Consider the following 20068-nt stretch of genomic DNA (forward strand, 5'->3'; position numbering starts at 1 on the left):
ATCTGAAACATATGCTACATTAATTATATCAGGATTTGTGAGTATTTATTTACTTTTTGAGTTTTTACAATACTACAGTTTTTGACGACAGTCAGATCAAAATAGGAAGGGATTGACAGACAGACAGACATACAGAAAACCTTTTGCTGAATATGAACAATAAGTTTTAAGATATCATATATATTATTGTGTGATTAAAATTCAAAGTTCTATCCTTTTTTTGGAAATAGCCACCTGACCTTTGACCTCTGGTGAAAAAAAGATGTCCTGCATTATTTTGATGTTGCCATATATAAAAATACTATCAAAGCTTCTTCAGTACTTTTTGAGAAATTATCAAAACAATTTTGTGTTTGCGGGCCCATTGACTTATTAAAAGATTGACGGACAAATGGATGCAGGGTTAAACTATGGTCCCCTCTTATGAAATTGGTAGGGGACTTTTAACTAAGTGGGTGTAGCTATCAATTCAACTGATTACTGTTTTCCTTAAATCTAGCTGGCTAATTGTGTCTATTAATTAAGGGTCTCTTGGTCATCATCATACACAATCATAGTATCTATTTCATGGTTGTAATAATCATTAGAAAAAAACAAGCACCAAACAGTGTTAAAAGGTTGCTCTTAGCCAAATTACAACCTAAACTAACCCATCGTGTAGCAGAAATATTTTTCAACACACCAGAACCCTTTTGGAACTCAATTGAGATATCATTTGGAAAAACATTCCGTGCAAGTTTCAAGAAGATTGGACAAAAGAAGTAATTTAAAGATAGTTAGAAGTTTCAATACAGTGATATAAGGAAACCTTCCACACACCCTGGTGGACATGTTTTTCAATGGACTGGAACTCTTTTTTTAAACTTAGCTAAGATATCATAAAAACAAATGTTCTCACATAGTTTCAAGTAGATTGAAATAAAGATGTGACTTCGAGAGTCTTCATAAGGTTTCACTTTGGCCATGTGCCAAGTTTTTCAACATACCATAATCATACTCCAACTTAGCTCAGATATCATCAGACCAAATGTTCTGACTAAGTTTCATGAAGATTGGACTATAAATATGACTTCTAGTGTTAACAAGCTTTTTCTTTCATTTTATCTTTTGACAAATATTCTGACCAAAGTTCGTATAAATTGGCCTGTAGAGTGTTCAGAAGGTAAATGTTGACGACACAAGAATCATGACAAATGGAGAAATAAGGTGATCACAAATGCACACCATGAGCATGTTGTGCTCAGGTAAGCTAAAAGCATTTAATCATAGTTTTAATCAATTGTTGAAGAAAAGTATGGCTCATTTTTATAACACAAACAATTAAATTTTGCCAAAAAGGTGTTTAAGTAATTTTTTTTTAATTATGACAAAATCTTTTTAAGACTTGAAATAAAAGTTGTTTACTTGTTCAGTCAGGTCTTTTGGTACAGAGTCTTTGTGTGGCATTTTCCCATAATGCAACAGTTCAGACTTCATGTTGATGGATGTTGCGAGAGTTGATGTGTCTTCTTCTTCAAATATTTCTGTGATGAAAGGAGACTGCGGCAGTTCCTGAAATACATCTTTTTATTTTAAAAAGAATACAAGTTTAAACATTTACCACTTAGATATGTATTTTCACACATTTGTATTCCTGTAGAAAGTTAATTTTCATTCAAGGCTTTTCTTACTATATTCAAGTGTTTCAGGCTTCTTTTCCCACCCTTAGATACTGATGAGCAGCAAACAGCACAAAACCTGAAAAAACTGCGAGTTACTTGCAGGCTGTTCTGGTTTTATGCTGTTTGCACATAGCAATTTTCACTTTGCCTTTAAGTGGGAAAGGGTTAAAGCTTGATTAACAGGAGAAAACAAACAAGCTCTCATGAAAATAGCCATTGTCTCCCTTTATCTTGTACTGATATAACACATAATCAATAAAAAACAAAAGTTATTGAATGCCCAACCTTACCTGCTCTTTCTTAACTCTGGCCTCTATTCTGCAAATCCACATTTCCCTGTAAAGTTCTGTAACTAGTTCATGGTCATCTCCCGTTGTTCGCAGACTACGCAAGCAGTTCATTGCAATCTCACATACATGTGATTTCTCACCAGGGTCCATGATGCTGCTACACTCACCCTAGAAATCGGTTAATATTCTGTTGAACACATAAACTGTATATGAAATGGATCTAAGAAATTTTCAGAGTCTGCAAAAGTCTGTCAGCTTCAGACAAAGCGAGTCAATTCAGCAGGGAATATTCTCACTCTTTGGATAATGGCTAGAGCCCTTTCAAGCGAAAATGTTTACACAGAATACCTTTAATTGATTAACTATATTTTTTTTAATTAATTCGAATAATTAATGTGTATATACTTTATATAGATATCCTTACAAACAAAGAACACAAGCAGCAATTTTATTTCTTAGCATTTAAATTCTTGTTTAACTGAAATAAACTAAAATTAAAACCTTTTGGGTTTTTTACTTTGTGTGTTGTTTGTTTTTTTCAGAAAAGATCCTCTTTATTTTAGGGGGGATTGGTCCTTTTTCTGCATAATAACAGACAAAAAATATTCCTTTTATCACAGAGGATGTTCTGTTGCCACCATGCAGACACTTTGCATGTTATAATCACCCACCTTGCAGTATTCTGCCACAGTAGGTAAAGCCAGTTTATGTTCAATGCACTTCTGGAAACATTCCCTGTAGAACTGGAGCCTGGCCGGACCAGATGACCACAGGTCAGTGTGACACAGCTTTGTCTTCTGGTTCTCCAGCTGTCAAGCCAGTTGTCAAATACATATATGCTCTAACATAAATAATTAACAAACAATAATTGTGCCCTATAGCATAAGGAATGTCAATTTAACATGACAAATGCGTTTTTATAGTTCAATAACATGCATTACTTGTACACATCTATATATAATAGACAGACCAATCTACAATCATACTGATCTATCAGCAAACTCGTTGAACCATTTAATCAAACAATTTTTATTAAACACTGTTTTGAATTCCATAAAATATAGATCTACTGAAAACCGACAAACTCACAATCTATCAAAATCTACAGAGCACTCAATACAAATATATCTGGCAGTCATATAAAAAAAAAAAAAATGTTCATATCCCACCTACCTGAGCTATTGTAACATGGTCTGAAGGCAGTTCAGCAATCACAGAAAACTGTCGCGCCAGATCAAACATCTGTTTCCCCTTTAGTGCGTCAACAACAGCCTTACACTCGCTCTCAAACTGCCCGGAGTCCTCAGAGAGAAGTCGCCCTAGACTGACTGTCTCAACTTCGCCTTCCAGGATTAATCCCAGCAGCTGACAAGGCTGTCTGAAGTCTGCATCTGATAGGAGGAAACAAAGCAGGCTCCATATTGACTATGAATATTAGGTGTGCTCTGGGAATAAGGAGCTAAATAATGTGCCTAAAGTGACGTCCCAGATTAGCCTGTGCAGTCCACACAGGCTCATTACGGACGTCACTTTCAGACTAAACTGGATTTCAGTTTAGAAGAAACTTCCTATTACAGTTAAATTCCATAAAAACGTTCCGTGTTCTCCCTCTGCAGACTGCACAAACTAATCTGGGACAACACTTTACTCACATGAATTATGCCCAGATGTCCACTTTGACTGGTCCTTCCTTTATCATAAATATTGTGCAAATGTCCAGTAGAAATCAGAGCCAATCAAGAAATATTTCAAATTTACTTTCAAACTTCAAACAAACACAAATTAAACCTGTTGCTGAGAGGAACAATCGCTAGTGAAAAAAATCACATCAGACAAAATTCAAAACCGATGAATATATAATAAAAACCGTATTAAAACGTCATGAGGCTAGATCAAGAACAAAACTTACCAATATTCTTGAAGACAAGGGTGATACTTTCAGCATCAAGTATCTTCAGAAGTTGGTGTACCAGGGCCATGCTCGTTGTGTGAGTCAACATATATCGGATTATCCGGTAGGTTGTGGTCTCGAGCCACCGGGAATCCCCGACCAACTGTGAGCCCGAGTCTGAAGTAGGCTCATGGTGGTACTTAAATCAACAAGAATAGACATTTATTGGTACTGCTAATTTGTTGTTGGTTTTTATAATAATTTGCTACTGTGCAAAGATAGGAAAATTAACATGTCCCATTACCAGAATAAATAAAAAGTAATTTAATGTAAGGCATTTAATAAACGCTAATTTTCATGTTGACATGCAATTTTTTAATAAGTAAATATCTTTATTACGAAAAATGGTGAACAGTTTATGTCAGTAGTTCACTCTGTGGGAAAACCAGGCTTAATGAATGTTTGTAAAGTTTTGTCCCAAATCAACTTGCGCAATCCCCACTGGCTAATCTGAGGTGACTCTTTCCACTTTGATGAAATTTTTCATAGAAACAAAGTGTCTTTTAGTAAACGAAAATCCAGTCTAGGGGACAAATGTTGTCTCTGATAAGTCTATGTAGATTGCACAGGCTAATCTGGGACAAAACTTTACTCATATGCCATAAGCACACATTCTCAGAGCACGGGTTAAATATATCAACCCTTTATGAGGTCTTTTATTCACTGCATTGATGCACCATGAAATCTTTTTTATCCTATTACCAGATGAAAATGGATAGCATAACAACGATCGTATAAACTTTAGCTTTATACTACATGTGTATCGCTATTTTAAGATAAGATTTGGGTCTTTCCGAAAATTGGAGAATATGTTTTTGTCAACTCAGAAAGATAAAATCGTCAAAAAATGCGATATTTTATAATTATTAATGGAAAATAGGGAGGAAATAAGAGGATAAATATATGTGAGTTTTGGATAAAGATCAAGTTTATCATGCTCGGCTCGAACCATGTTAGCGCTCGGCAAGCCTCGCGATCGGTTCTAAGCCTCGCATGATAAACTTGATCTTTATCCAAAACTCACATAACATTCTCTATTTATCATAATCGCTTCAATCTCCTGACTAATCAAGGGTTTCCTGAAGTGTTTCCTCTACATCTTAATATTGAAAACTTCACCTTGGTTCAGCAGCAATTATAATTAAGTATGAACCACGCTATCAACAGTACCTGAAATACAGATTCCTTGAATTCTTCCAGCAGTGTTTTACAATTTGCAAAGTTTTGTTTTTCTGTGAATTCTGAGTAAAACTGCAGAAATGGAAGGAGTGGGCTGTTCTGAAACGAAACACATCACAACAAAATCATCGTCACAAATCACACAAATAGTGGCATAAACAGGACTGCATGTTTAATAACACAAATAATTATCTTTGGTTTTTCTTCCTTATAAGCAATCTTTAAACATAAAAAATGGATTAAAATGTTGGACATGGAGTGCAAAACCTAGTTAAAAAATCTCAATTTTAAGTTACTTTATTCAAGGGCATTCTTTGCAGTTTATTGGACAATTTAATTGATCATCAAACTTGGCAAAACTATTTTAGTATCAAAAACTTACACCAAACCTTCCAACTCACATTAAACCATCATAAACAAACATTTAGTTTAATTCACACTTGAAATGGTTTATAAAAACGATAACACAAAATCTGATTTTTTTATTTTCAATGAGCATTCATTATAATAAATTAAGACTCATAAACAAAACTAATAAATAAACTCACTTGTTGGAATATATCAAAAGCAGTTACAAGTATGGAACCCCATTTTTTCTCCACATACAGGTCAATGAGACAGTCGAGCACATGCAGGTCATATCTCCATGGTAACCAACCGTGATACTCGAGCACCTGCTCATGATCCAACTCATCTGTCATGGCAACCAGCCAGCTACACAGACAAGGCAACGTGATGGGGGCCTGTAAAATATTTTTAAAAGCCTTGATCTAGGAAAAACAGGTCTAATGCATTATGTAAAGTGTCTTTCCAGATAGGGATGTCAATTTCCGCTGTTATGGTATTTTTCATTTATATAAAGTCTCTTCCAAATGAAAACCCAGTCCAGGAGGAAAGGAGAGTATTGTTCCTCATAAGCGTGTGTGGACTGCAAATGCTTTTCTTGGAAGGAACTTTATATAAATGCAATAAGCCAGATTTCCCCAAGAGAATGGAGAAGGATGAACTGAGATCCTTAATAAGTAAGAGAGAACAACTTATAGTTAGCCTTTGCAGACATCTCTGACAACTTTAAAAAAACAAGAGCACCGCCTTGCGGGTGCAGACCGCTCATCTATTTTCTTTTTAAAGGTGAAGGGACTCTCATTTTCAATCACAAAGGAGGGAGGGGTGGAGTGAAGAGGGGTGTATAGTGTGGGGTTGTGGACATTTATTACATTATCTTCCAAAAAAGCGAAAAAAAAAAAAAATCGGGGGGCGGGGGGGGGGGGGGGGGGGGAAGGGCGATGGGGGGGGGGATTTTTTGGGTGCGATGGTTGGACGGTATTTCAAACATAACCGTTTAAAAAAAAAAATTGGGGGGGGGGGGGTGGGGTATAGTGTGAGGGTGTGGTGGTAATTTGTGAGATGATCTTAAAAAAAAAAAAAAAAAAAAAAAAAAAATAAAAAAAAAAAAAATGGGGGGGGTGGGGTGGGGGGGTGGGGGGGGGGTATAGTGTGAGGGTGTGGTGGTCATTTGTGAGATGATCTTAAAAAAAAAAAAAAAAAAAAAATAGGGGGGGGGGGAGGGGGGGGGGAGGGCACGGGGGACGGTTTGGGTGGAGTCTATTGTGGTATGTCAGGTAAGAGTAGTTTCGTCAAAGTATAAATCAAATCTAATCATAAATAAAGAAGTTATGGCAATTTTAGCAAAATTTAATAATTTGACCTTGAGAGTCAAGGTCATTCAAAGGTCAAGGTAAAATTCAACTTGCCAGGTACAGTAACCTCATGATAGCATGAAAGTATTTGAAGTTTGAAAGCAATAGCCCTGATACTTAAGAAGTAAAGTGGATCGAAACACAAAATTTAACCATATATTAAAAGTTACTAAGTCAAAAAAGGGCCATAATTCCGTAACAATGACAACCAGAGTTATGCAACTTGTCCTTTTACTGTACCCTTATGATAGTTTTTGAGTGTTCCAAGTATGAAAGCAATATCTATGATACTTTAGGGGTAAAGTGGACCAAAACATAAATCTTAACCAAATTTTCAATTTTCTAAGTATAAAGGGCCCATAATTCCGTCCAAATGCCAGTAAGAGTTACATAACTTTGCCTGCACAGTCCCCTTATGATAGTTAATAAGTGTTGCAAGTATGAAAGCAATAGCTTTGATACTGTAGGAATAAAGTGGACCTAAACACAAAACTTAATCAAATTTTCAATTTTCTAAGTATAAAAAGGGCACATAATTCTGTCAAAATGCAAGTCAGAGTTACATTACTTTGCCTGCACAGTCCCCTTATGAAAGTTAGTAAGTGTTGCAAGTATGAAAGCAATAGCTTTGATGCTTAAGGAATAAAATGGACCTAAACACAAAACTTAACCAAAATTTTCAATTTTCTAAGTATAAAAAGGGCACATAATTCTGTCAAAATGCATGCCAGAGTTATCTAACTTTGCCTGCCCAGTCCCCTCATGTTAGTAAGTAAGTGTAACAAGTTTGAATGCAATAGCATTGATACTCACTGAGAAAAGTGGACCTAAACGCAAAACTTAACCAAAATTTTCAATTTTCTAAGTATAAAAAGGGCACATAATTCTGTCAAAATGCACGCCAGAGTTATCTAACTTTGCCTGCCCAGTCCGCTTATGATAGTAAGTAAGTGTACCAAGTTTGAATGCAATAGCATTGATACTTTCTGAGAAAAGTGGACCTAAACGCAAAACTTAACCGGCCGCCAACGCCGACGCCGACGCCAAGGTGATGACAATAGCTCATAATTTTTTTTCAAAAAATAGATGAGCTAAAAATCATGTTTTATCTAACATATAGGATAGCTTTTAGCTTAATTATATACCCATTAAGTTGCACTTAAAATATTCTAATCTACATCTATTCAAATTCCTTGTTATAACACATTACCAATAGTGACTTTCAAAAAAAAACGTTGACTCTTTTCCATGGACAATTGAATTTTTGTTTGAATACAGTAGGTTATTAAATGAACGTTACAACATGTAGGATACACTTCTGATAATAGGGTGGGATATTTCACCTGCTGTTGATGGCTGATGGCCAGTTCAGAGAACAGGGAGTTTCGTAGTGTGATAGAGTACGCCAAGAGAGCCTTCCAGGGGCAGGAGGTGGTCTGAGCAGCGAACACGACACCAAACACATCACTAGGGCAGCTCTCGTAGTTCAGTACTGGGCCTGGAATGTACAGCAAGGGTGAGGCGTATAGCAATTGTAGATGATAAAGGAAACTAAGTTGAGCTTACAACTCAGTATTTTAACAGAAAACTTACTTAATGAATAAACTGCATATAATTAATAAATCATATCATGATCAACACAATTGATTGCTAAATAACAAATAATTAACTTTTTTTCAACCTGTGAAGTCTGCACAGGAATAAGACTTTCCAGTTTAATAAAATTCTTTGTTTAAAAAAAGTATTTTCTAAACAAAAAAACAATCAACAGTCTCATCTGGAACAACACTTTGTGCACATGCATTAATCCTTTCAGTGCGGGATCCGAATTTTGAAGGCCTTTGCAAACAGGATCCAAACTGTTTGCTATTCTGATAATATTCTTTGAAAAAAATTGAAGAAAATGCTAATTTTAGAAATTCAGCAGACGACATTTTAGCAGACGACAAATTTCCCAGCATGCAAAGGGTTAAGATCATTTTCCCAGAGCAAGGCCCATATCTTACCCGTGTCCTCATCCTCTCCTGTATCAGATGCCACCATATCTGGGCCCGAGTCTTCATCAGAACTACTGGACTCCTCTGCAACACAGAAATATAAATAGGTCCTCATGGAAAGCTTCTTCAATTAATATCTGTATGAGATTTTCCCCTATAACTCGTATGACCCATAAACCAGTGAGATCCTCATAACTAACCATTAAATGTTAAAAAGTACAAAAACAATGCAACTGCTTTAATCATTAGTCATTACTAATGTACGAGTGTCTATTTAATTGGTTGCCTGAAAGAGAACCATGTTTTAATCTGAGCTCATACCTGATTCCTGGGGTTTGATTCCAATCCTGGCATACAGACCAGAGCGCATCTCCTTCCCTGCAAAGTCACTGCGCTGTCGAGTCGTGACCTGCTTTTCTGAGTCTGTTGTTGAGCTACGAAGGTCAGCGTTTGCAAGAACATATCGAAGGTGCTCTTGAAGATGATGGGAGCGGAACTTGTGTAGCATGTTGGAGAGCTGTGAAATGAAAATCATGTGCAAATAACACACAGATGGCATGTCATGGGACAAAGTGTACTGGTAATCTGAAGACATCAAATGCAAATGATTTGCATAGGCCGATCAAGGACAGACTCACTGGCTACATTAAATTTATATTAAGAAGGGATTTCCATAACATATTAAAATACAATCCTTCCAAGTGAAATAATTTGGTTTTAATAGAATAATTTTAAATGGCAACATATATATGAAGTCTAGTTTAAAGAAAAAAAACAACACAAAGTTTCACCTTTCATAAAACTGAACCCTTAGCTTTCTAGCAACTGTCTAAATAGTCACTGCAGCCTTGTTGATGAGTCAATCAAAGCACAAGCCATACCATCATCCCCCAAAATCTCTTGGCTTTGCAATAGATTTATAAAGGTTTAGAACCATTTGACCACAATTTAAACATGTAAAAGAAAATCAGAAATATTGGATTTATTTTGTTCGAATATGGATGTGTGCAAGTGCACATGCAGGTTAAAATATTTAGTTACACTCCACACAAGAAAGTGACACAGATGGAATGGACAGACCCACATGGTAGACATCCTAACAATTGGGGACATCAAATGCATGACCTTAGAGAGGTCTCCTATACCAGTAGACCCCCCACCCACGGAACTTTACGTTGTAGGTGAGTTTAAAACAATAATCTCCAAGCAGGAGATCAAATTGCTTCAAGCTATAGTTCTTATGTGATAGTGTAAATATTCAGCAGTTCCATAGGAGATTCATGTGTTCATCTCATTAACACGAAAACAACCTCTCTGTAGAAGTCTTTTACAAAGAAATCATTTACAGACACATCTTTAATGTACTAAACTACCATGGCATTCATAAATTATCTTAATGAAAGACCTTTATTGTGTAAAATAATTACAGCAGAACATCCTAAAAAGTAGAGACTTTGGGACTGTTTGAGAAAATGTAGGAAATAATAATTCAAAGGTTTAAGAAGTAGGGAAATGTACAAAGTAAGGCCCGTTTCACACCAAGATTTATCAGCTGAAAGGAGGCATGTAACATACTACCCTGGGGTCTCAATTTCCTAATGTCCATCTCACCTGCTCCTTAGGATACTGATGTAGCTGTGCAAACCAGATGAAGGGCAGCCATTGGTTGGTCTGGGCACACGTTTCCAGGAACTCTGTGGGGTAGGGCAGCTGTAGAAGCCCACAGAACATCACCGCCAGGGCCCAACGTTCAGCTGCCTCAAAACTACAGCTGGAACAGTCAGTACAATCAGCATTTTGGGCGTACCCACTGATATGCTTATATGATATTTCTTGAGAAGAGGAACGTGTTAAACGCCTGCCTAGCAGTACATGAGAGCCTGAGTAACCCTGTGTGTCTTACCTACTTATTCTAAAAATGAATGTATAAGAATAAGACATATTCTAACAACATTTTTTTCTCAAAGAAAAAAAGCCTTGAATCTGGTTTTTATTTAGTCTCTTAAACACAATATGGGAATGTAAAAATGTAGTATTTTGGATGTTTTGAGGGCATGCTAACAATCTATAGTGTTAGTCAAAATATTTGGAAATACTTAAAGCCCCCTTTCTTCCAAAAATAATCCACTATATAATAAAATGGCATCAGTTAAAATGAGGGAACACAATGTTATTTATTGGACAATTATTTTATTTGTATGAAATCGATTAATCAATGGTTATGTTCAAAAGTGTTTGTTGCAAATACATAAAGACTTACAGGTGAAGTCTATCTTTTGTAATTGATGCCAGTATGGCCGCCTCAAGAGCAAGTTTGGCTTCAGTGGCTGCACTGCTACCATGTTGTATACACCCTTGCAGAAGTTCCACTGAAATACAATTATTATTTATTTACAAAAACTTGGCCAATCTTCTTTAACATTGTATGGAATGTTAAGATTATGATAACATTTTTAAAGCAGCATTATAGCTGAGCACTGACATGTATGAGTTGTGAATTTCATTTCAGTATTGGTGTTTTGTTGCTTTCTTTCATATTTCACAATTCAAGGATTATTCTAGCAAAAAAAGTACAACTCTTAACTACAAAACTCAGTAATATGCTGAAATTTGTCACACAATTACATAACTATAATGATGACCCATAAACTGTGAATTGATGATCAGAATGACCACGGTGATCTACAGATTTACTTAATAACTTTAGGTACTTTTATTACTCTTTCAATTACAAAATAATTTTTAATTTTGAAGGCTCTGGTCTGAGTAGTTTATATCATCACATCACAATAAAACATTTTCTTTTAAGATAAACAATGAAAAAGCGACAAATATTGCATTTTAAAACGCCATCAAACAAAATAATTTGTAATGCAGACTACATTAAACACACACTTCTCAAACTATTTTTTCGAATATTGTTCATTAAATGATTTAACAATAACATTAACAGGTGTTGATAGATTGGTAATGAAAGATTCTCTTAAACTTTCCTAGCAGTTCTATTTAACATTTATATCCCTAGAACTTTATATTTACATCATAGGTTCAACATTTATTTACTCCAGACATTACTTATTGCAAACATTAACTATGATAAAGATGTTACAAGCGCGTCTTATTTCCCAGTGCAACCTAAAACAGCCTCGATTACAAAGTTTGTCACTGTAGTTACTTCACATTTCATATCATAAAGCAAGTTGTAACAATTAAAAGTTGGACACTGGAGCATGGCCATTTTTTACCCCAAGGGAATAATGTAAACAAATTTTGTAAAGAACCAAACAGACAATTGTTGTAGTTATTTTGCTATATAAGTGTATATTATAAACTATTTGATCCCCTGTATGTGGCCAGTTTTGATCCCAGGGTCATTTAACAAAACTTACTAGAGGGTCACTACCTGATGCTACAAATCAAATATGGACCTCCAACTTCCTTAAAATTGTTTCTGTCTAGAGTCTTTAATAGAAAAAATAATCATGATACACAAATTCTAAGTTGAGAAAAGGCATACCTTTCATCTTTTGTAATGAAGATTGATTTAATAGCTGATACACAATTTCATATTATAAGTAACAATGCAAGCAATTTTGAATTTTATACATTGAAAAGTGTGAGTTAGGGCAAATTTTTGTTGTATATGGAAAAAGACAGACAGAAGGACAGACAGATGTCCTTGGTAATAACCCCCGCCAACAACAGAAGTTCCAGGATTGAGAATACTCAACATCTTTCACATGAGAGCAGTAATTGGTTGTTCCCAGGAAACAAGTTTTATTGTCCTTACCAACTTCTTGCTCATTCTTTTTCAGCTGTTCCCGTCGTTTCTCCAAAGTCCCAGTAACAGCATTGTGTCTGTAGGCTAATATATCGTTGCCTGCTTGTATGTACGTCCTAAGCAACAGGCTGTCATGCCCCAGCAACTCTTGGAATGCAACACATGCCGTGGCCACCTGGGCGTTGTGGAAATGTCGTAAGCCAATCCACAGTGATGTACCAATTGCTATCGCCAATCTAAAGCAAACAAACAGAATGCCAGTGCTAAAGTAAATCAATATGTAAATGCATGTATGAAAAACAAATGAAACAAGACTATTGGCAAGCAATAAAAGTCCCCTACCGGCTCCACCATTGTCAGAAATTTCACCATTGTCAGAATATTTTTTTGTTTGTTTCCATAGCAACCACAACTTTTTACGTAAGAACAAAATGAAATGACGTGCATAATGTCCATATTGCCATCTATCAATGTTCCAAGTTTCATGAAAAAATATTAAGAACTTTTGAAGTTATCACAGGATCCAGAAAAAAACACCATTTTCAGCAGTATTTCTAGTCTATTTGTTGCCAAAGCAACCACAATTTTTGACGTAAGAACAAAATGAAATGACGTGCATTATGTCTATATTGCCATCTATCCATGTTGCAAGTTTCATGAAAAAATATTAAGAACTTTAAAAGTTATCGCAGGATCCAGAAAAAAACAACATTTTCAGCACTATTTCTAGTCTATTTGTTGCCATAGCAACCACAATTTTTGACGTAAGAACACATTGAAATGACATGCATAATTTCCATATTGCCATCTATCCATGTTCCAAGTTTCATGAAAAATATTAAGAACTTTTAAAGTTATCGCAGGATCCAGAAAAAAAACACCATTTTCAGCACTATTTCTAGTCTATTTGTTGCCATAGCAACCACAATTTTTGACGTAGGAACAAAATGAATGATGTGCATAATGTCCTTATTGCCATCTATCCATTATGCAAATTTCATGAAAAAATATTAAGAACTTTTAAAGTAATCGCAGGATCCAGAAAAAAAACATTTTCAGCACTATTTCTAGTCTATTTGTTGCCATAGCAACCACAATTTTTGACAAAGGAACAAAATGACATAACGTGCATAATGTCCATATTGCCATCTATCCATGTTGCAAGTTTCATGAAAAAATATTAAGAACTTTTAAAGTTATCGCAGGATCCAGAAAAAAAACACCATTTTCAGCACTATTTCTAGTCTATTTGTTGCTATAGCAACCATAATTTTTGACGTTGGAACAAAATGAAATGACGTGCATAATGTCCATATTGCCATCTATCCATGTTCCAAGTTTCATGAAAAAAAGTTCAGAACTTTTAGAGTTATTGCAGGACCCAGAAAAACACACCATTTTCAGCACTATTTCTAGTCTATTTGCTGCCATAGCAACAACAATTTTTGATGTAGGAACAAAATGAAATGACGTTCATAATGTCCATATTGCCATCTATCCATATTCCAAGTTTCATGAAAAAATATATGGAACTTATAGAGTTATTGCAGGATCCAGAAAAAAACACCATTTTCAGCAGTATTTCTAGTCTATTTGTTGCCATAGCAACCACAATTTTTGACGCATACTTTTTTCCTCAGCTTAATCTATTTATATGTCATAAAAAAGATATAATTTGAAAAGATATTCACCTATTAAATACTGACAGACCAAAAGATGAATCCTGCATGGATAAAGGGACAGGGAGCTAGCACCAATGTTTCACCCAAAACATATTCCCTAGCATATAACTTGTATAGTATTAAGCAAATAAACTGCATACCGTATACAATTTACTATTCACTCATGTCTCACCTTTTGTTGGAGATAGCTGGTCCCCCATTTTTGAACTCTTCAGCCAAGAAGGTGACAAAAGCAAAGGACGGTCTCCCTTGTTTGAGGTAGTAGTTGTACCGTAGCTGCTCCTCATAGCCATGACTGGCCACTAGGGCTGATAGGGAGAAATATGGCATCTCCTTGGACGCATCTGCACGTAAAACAGGAAATTGGCTCTTTTTTTAACATTTCTTTTGTCAAGTTTTTACTAGAAAAACATGTTTAGGGTTCATATTTCATACCATGAAGAATTTAGTTAATGTCTTCTTAATATATAATTCAAACAGTATGTATTAAAAATATAATTTAACATTTAGAGTAAATCTCTTATATATTTTCTTAGTTCATATGATAAGTGAGTAAACGGATTCCTCTTTAAATATTGTCTTTTGTTTTTGCATTATAAATTCCAACTTTTTCTGACTCATTACATAGCCATTATAAAGTAATATTCCTAGTTGCTAAATATTTTATTTTCTTCAAAACAAACCCTCAAAAAACTCCCAGTTGATGGTTTGACAACCAGATGTTTGTAATTCTGAGTATTGCAGTGCAGAAATCAAGAATATTTTAAGTTGTCATAACCATTTTACTTATTTGTTTTTCTTTCAGCATTTCATATTTTATTTGATTCAATAATACTATTTTAATGCAATTAATAAAAGAATGTTGTATTACAAAAATGAAGAAAAACATACTAGATCTAAACAAGAGATGTGTTTGTCAGAAACACAATGCCCCCTAATGCACCGCTTTGAAGCCATATATTTGACCTTTGACTTTGAAGGATGACCTTGACCTTGACCTTTCACCACTAAAAATGTGCAACTTCATGAGATACACATGCATGCCAAATATCAAGTTGCTATCTTCAATAATCAAAAGTTATGACCAAGGTTAAAGTTTTGGGACAGAATGACAGACAGACAGGCCAAAAACAATATACCCCCGATCATTCGATCCGGGGGCATACAAATTCATGCAATACAAACTCACCCTCCCCTCGGCAGTTATTAGTTGTCTGCCATCCAAACAATTTGCTGGGATCAAAAGGGGCGTTCCCCTGAAGCAACTCATACACAGTGACATCACTCGAGGGGCTGCTTCCCCCACGGGCAGGGAAAAGGGACACGTGAAGTTTAGGGTATGACTTAATCAGTCGCTCAACAGTCTCTGAAGACAGGCCGTCAAATGCTTCCAACTGCTGCGTTATGAATGTCACCTATAAATATGAAATTAATAATTATCACTAATTGCTGTCTTCAAATAAAAAAATGATTGCTTATGTGTGCCTGAATACTTATCTTAAAATTGGAAAGAAAGTTATTTACATGAACTAATAGTTATTTAATTTTACAACACCCAAATCATGGCTATACATTTTCTATAGACAATAAGGTCCAAATGTCACATTTATAGTATTTGTGTTATATTTGACCTGGAGATCTTCTTTTAACCCCATTTGACCCAAACTTAAACGAGACATAGAAAACAGAATGAAGTGCATAATATGTGCATTAAATGCAGATTCATATCTGCTTTGATTTATGCACTTTGATGCATATTCAATACACTTTTCATGCAGGGTTAAAGTGTTCCATCTGAAAATCCAAACAATACCTGCTGCAGTTTATGTGGTGAATACATGAGGGTTGCAAGGGCAGCCAGTGGATGATCTCCCTTGAGTAACTCTCCCACGCTGGAGGTATCCTCACCCCAGATGGAGGATGCATTAATCAGGCTGCTTTCATACATGGTTTTACGAACTGCAATACAAATAAACATCTGTCATTTGAGACTTAACCATTTTTAGTGCAATGCAAACGAAAATAAGAACGCAACTAATTTGGTGGTAAAAACTGGAAAGCAACATAACTAGATGCATGTCAGCAATATAACAAGCCTATTGTCAAGAACCTCATTTTTAATTATTTAAAAAAAAACTATAATTGTGACCTTGAACCCCGAGCTATGGAGACAATTCTCACATGCGACATGCTGTCTCCACATGGTGACAATTTGTGGCAAGTTATTAAACATTGTTTGATGAATGATAGAGTTACAGCTGCAAAATTTTGCCTCTCTCACCGTGACCTTTGAGCTTGGGACAGCAGAATTTAATCATGCAATACATTTTCCTCATGGTAAACTTTTGTAGCAATTTATTTTAAAATTGCATCACAAATGATGAACAAAAAGTCTGGAAAAGATATATTTTTTATCTTTTATTTCAAACTTTGACCTTGGATCTTTTTGGGAGATAGGTCTGAAATGCAACATGCTGTTTAAAATTCTAATAACAAAAATACTATTATTTAACTATCAAGAACAAACATTTTATCTATTTTAATTAAGTGTTTATTTCTCTTGTTTGAATATAATATGTTCACTCTTTTTATATAATATGACAATTTCTTCGCAAATCGTTGATGTACCAATTTTAGTAAGCCCTTTTTGTTCCAACTGTGGCTGTTTGCAATTGTGATTCCATAGAATGCATCCATGCTTCGTGTAATATTACATGTAAGCTACTAATACTGTTGTGCTTACCCTGGCCCTCTGCAGTTGTAATCCCGTAGAATGCTAGAAACAGTGGAAGCCAAGAAGCACTCTTGTTCTCACACACTTCATAGAGGAAATCTAACTGCAAACTAAAAATTACCATCATCAAAGAACAGATTACGATATGGTGCAGATGAAATTCACTATCTTTAAGTCACCAGAATGTATAAATGACCTTGAGACATCAGAGGTCGGACGCATCCAAATATGGATTTTTTTATAAGAGTCCCAATATTACATATACCATAAAAAAAAAAAAAAAAAAAGTAATATAACTCTTAAATGGATATTAAATGGATATAACAATTTAAAATTCTATAGTTAACAGCTCTATTTAAAAACATCTGTAAGTCATACCATTCATTCAGACTTTAAGGACTGGATTTTGGAAAAAATATACCTTTTGCAATTGGGAATATTACCAAAAAACTGCTATAAAATCAGTCATAAAAGCTCTCTGTTGCCCTCAAAATGAAAAGTATGTTCCTCTTCTCCCAAGTAATCATGATACCAATTTGCATGTTGTAGATCAAAGAATTTCTAGATATCACATCAGAACACATTTTCTACTGACCCACAGACATACCAAGCAATGAACAGATGCAAAGCAATATATCCCTGCTTATTGAAAGAGGTGCATAATTTTCAGTTTATAGAGAGTCAAATAATCAAATACCTGTGCAAAGAACAGTAATTCCATAGAAAGTAGTGCAGGTTTCTCTCAATACAGTGGATGACAATGGCAACATGAAATTCTTGGATTTTCTTGGGATCACACCGAGCCAGTGGGTGGGGCACTTGCAATGGTCCACCCAGCTTGTTTATCTCCTGCAGCATGATAGGGAAGCTACTCCATGCTTCAGTGGTGAATATTCCATGTCTGAAATATAGCATCATGAAAATTTACCTACATATCAGTGACTAGGGCATACATCACCCACATGTACCGTACTTGTATTTTAATATGGTGCAACTTGATTGGTTGTGTCTATGCAGACTTGCACACACAAACACACACCAATGGAACTAACAAAATGTCAGATTATAAATTCATAAGAAACAAATGTTGCTAGTAGAATCCTTGACATTCAACCAAGAAGCATAGTGTACTTGGGAAACATGCATTTTTATAATGGACACAAAGATACACAGACATACTATACAAACATATGTAATATATACAGTTCAACTCAGGGCCAATAAATTTGTATATTTTATTTATATTGGTTAGAATCCGCTCCAGGCCACCATGGCAAATAAGTCAGGTTATGAACAGTAGACCATGTGTTTTTTGAAAAGGAAAAAGCCACAAAAAGTTGGAATTACCTTGCAAATGCATGTCTTATAGTGTCTCTCAATGCCATTGTACACAATTCAGTGTTGTTGACAAAGTCTTTAGTGAGCGGCTGTAGGTGTGAAACAGGCCACTTGGCTTCTATAGTTGCATTTTGGTGTCCATGGTTACCTTGGTCTGTGTAAGACTGCTTTTGTTTGCCTTGAAAACTATTCTGTATCCAGGCAACAATGACATCCACCATATTCCTTGACAACAGATACTGCCAGACAATGTGCGGGCCAAAGGAGTCCAATTGTGAACCTAAAATAAAATTAATTGTTCTGCAAGTCTGTATATCACCTTCACAAGTATTAACTTATACATCCAAATATCTGAGAATTTAAGACTGATATTTGAATAATTTTCTATATTCACAAAAAAATTGTCCATCATTTTTTATCATAAAAAAAGTACAAAGACTGAAACAAAATGTATAAAATCATCTCAAATATGACACTGTTATATATTCCCCTAACTGGCTTATCCTTAAAATAGCAGAGCAAAAGTGGATTTGATGTCTGCTTAGTGATAGGAAGGTTCTAAACTTGATCCCGATAAACTGTAAAAACGTTCTAAAGATCTCCCCCAAAAACACCAAGTTTTAAATACAAAAGAGACATGAGAATGACTATTTTTGTTGCAAGGCTATCGATGCAATTAAGGTAAAATAGGCTTCGACTAAAACTAACTAGGACAAACTAAACGGAAGATCTTAATTCCATTTTATGAGATTCATGAAACCTCTGACCTGGTCTATGAAGTAGAACATCTAGCTTGATAGCCTCCCTTGTCGCTGGTTCCCAGTGCTGGGTCCAGGCCAGAAGCACCTCATTGTATGGAGCCGGTTCCCCTTTCTCTTCCAAGACTTCCTTACTTAGGTTCTCACAAGTGCTCACAAAGTCAAAGCGACCATCCTGCTGAATGAGGGCCTTTAGCCTGTGTGTCTCACGGGTTTCACTAAATGGAAAGGCAATTGAGCTACATGGCCATGCTAAGAAATCAGTTTTTCAACGTTTGTGTAATTAATTTACTTTAATTAAATAAGTGAGTGCAATGCCCAGCTAGGTCTGCAGCTAAGCTACCTTGAGACAAATTACAATAAAATATCTACATCCAATCTCGAGAAATTTAAAACATCTTGTTTTTGTTTTAATCAATTTGAACTTAACCCAATCGCTCAAAATGGGATTTTTAAGTTATGTCTGCAAGTAAGCTACCCACACACAAAGTGTCAGTGCACTTACTCCAGTCAAACTCAAGATAGTGAGTAGATATCAGTTTTTACTTTAAGTAACAGTAAACTTGACCTTGACTGGGCTGAAAACAATCACAAGCTGGATCTGTATGTAAGATACCAACACATAAAATTTCTTCACAATACCTCCATCTAAAGTTAAGAACATAAGCCAAGAAGAAAAAAAACATTTCTCTTTATTTATTAACAGTGATTTTGACGAACAGATATGTTCTTAATGCAATCACATGTTAGGCCTGCATGTAAGATTTCTACACAGAAACTTTAAACGTTCTACAGCCGTATTAATTTATTGGGCAGATACAGGTTTCTAGTTTTTGTCAAAGTTACCTCGCCCTGACAGGCCTTATGCTAGGTATAAATGCAAGCTAGCTATATCCAAATTTACTAACAGCTTTTGTCAGAAACGTTTAAAAATTTCAGCAATAGAAACCCATCATGCCAAAAAATGCTCATAATGATCAACAAAAAATAATCTACT

At 35.3% G+C, this 20068-nt stretch overlaps 2 protein-coding genes across 3 annotated transcripts in view; one reads left to right on the top strand and one right to left on the bottom strand.

The window, feature by feature from the left end:
• LOC127852243 (limbic system-associated membrane protein-like) overlaps positions 1 to 20068 on the top strand; it is a 471770-nt gene that overhangs the window by 147854 nt on the left and 303848 nt on the right. The gene's annotated exons all lie outside the window — the stretch shown is intronic.
• Positions 1 to 20068, bottom strand: part of LOC127852232 (spatacsin-like) — a 65951-nt gene that overhangs the window by 13488 nt on the left and 32395 nt on the right. For both annotated transcript variants that reach the window (XM_052386118.1, XM_052386117.1), the window contains exons 12-31: positions 19081 to 19289; positions 18323 to 18593; positions 17673 to 17876; positions 16985 to 17085; positions 16055 to 16200; positions 15431 to 15656; positions 14414 to 14585; positions 12569 to 12795; positions 11039 to 11147; positions 10390 to 10549; positions 9100 to 9295; positions 8788 to 8862; positions 8125 to 8279; positions 5630 to 5824; positions 5073 to 5180; positions 3861 to 4041; positions 3125 to 3342; positions 2623 to 2760; positions 1952 to 2119; positions 1405 to 1551 (exon numbers count right to left, since the gene is read on the bottom strand). In XM_052386118.1, coding sequence (XP_052242078.1) covers positions 1405 to 1551; positions 1952 to 2119; positions 2623 to 2760; positions 3125 to 3342; positions 3861 to 4041; positions 5073 to 5180; positions 5630 to 5824; positions 8125 to 8279; positions 8788 to 8862; positions 9100 to 9295; positions 10390 to 10549; positions 11039 to 11147; positions 12569 to 12795; positions 14414 to 14585; positions 15431 to 15656; positions 16055 to 16200; positions 16985 to 17085; positions 17673 to 17876; positions 18323 to 18593; positions 19081 to 19289 — 3406 coding nt within the window. The remainder of the gene's footprint in view (positions 1 to 1404; positions 1552 to 1951; positions 2120 to 2622; positions 2761 to 3124; positions 3343 to 3860; positions 4042 to 5072; positions 5181 to 5629; positions 5825 to 8124; positions 8280 to 8787; positions 8863 to 9099; positions 9296 to 10389; positions 10550 to 11038; positions 11148 to 12568; positions 12796 to 14413; positions 14586 to 15430; positions 15657 to 16054; positions 16201 to 16984; positions 17086 to 17672; positions 17877 to 18322; positions 18594 to 19080; positions 19290 to 20068) is intronic.

The sequence above is a fragment of the Dreissena polymorpha genome, chromosome 12, assembly GCF_020536995.1.
Source record: "Dreissena polymorpha isolate Duluth1 chromosome 12, UMN_Dpol_1.0, whole genome shotgun sequence".
Lineage (NCBI taxonomy): Eukaryota > Metazoa > Mollusca > Bivalvia > Myida > Dreissenidae > Dreissena > Dreissena polymorpha.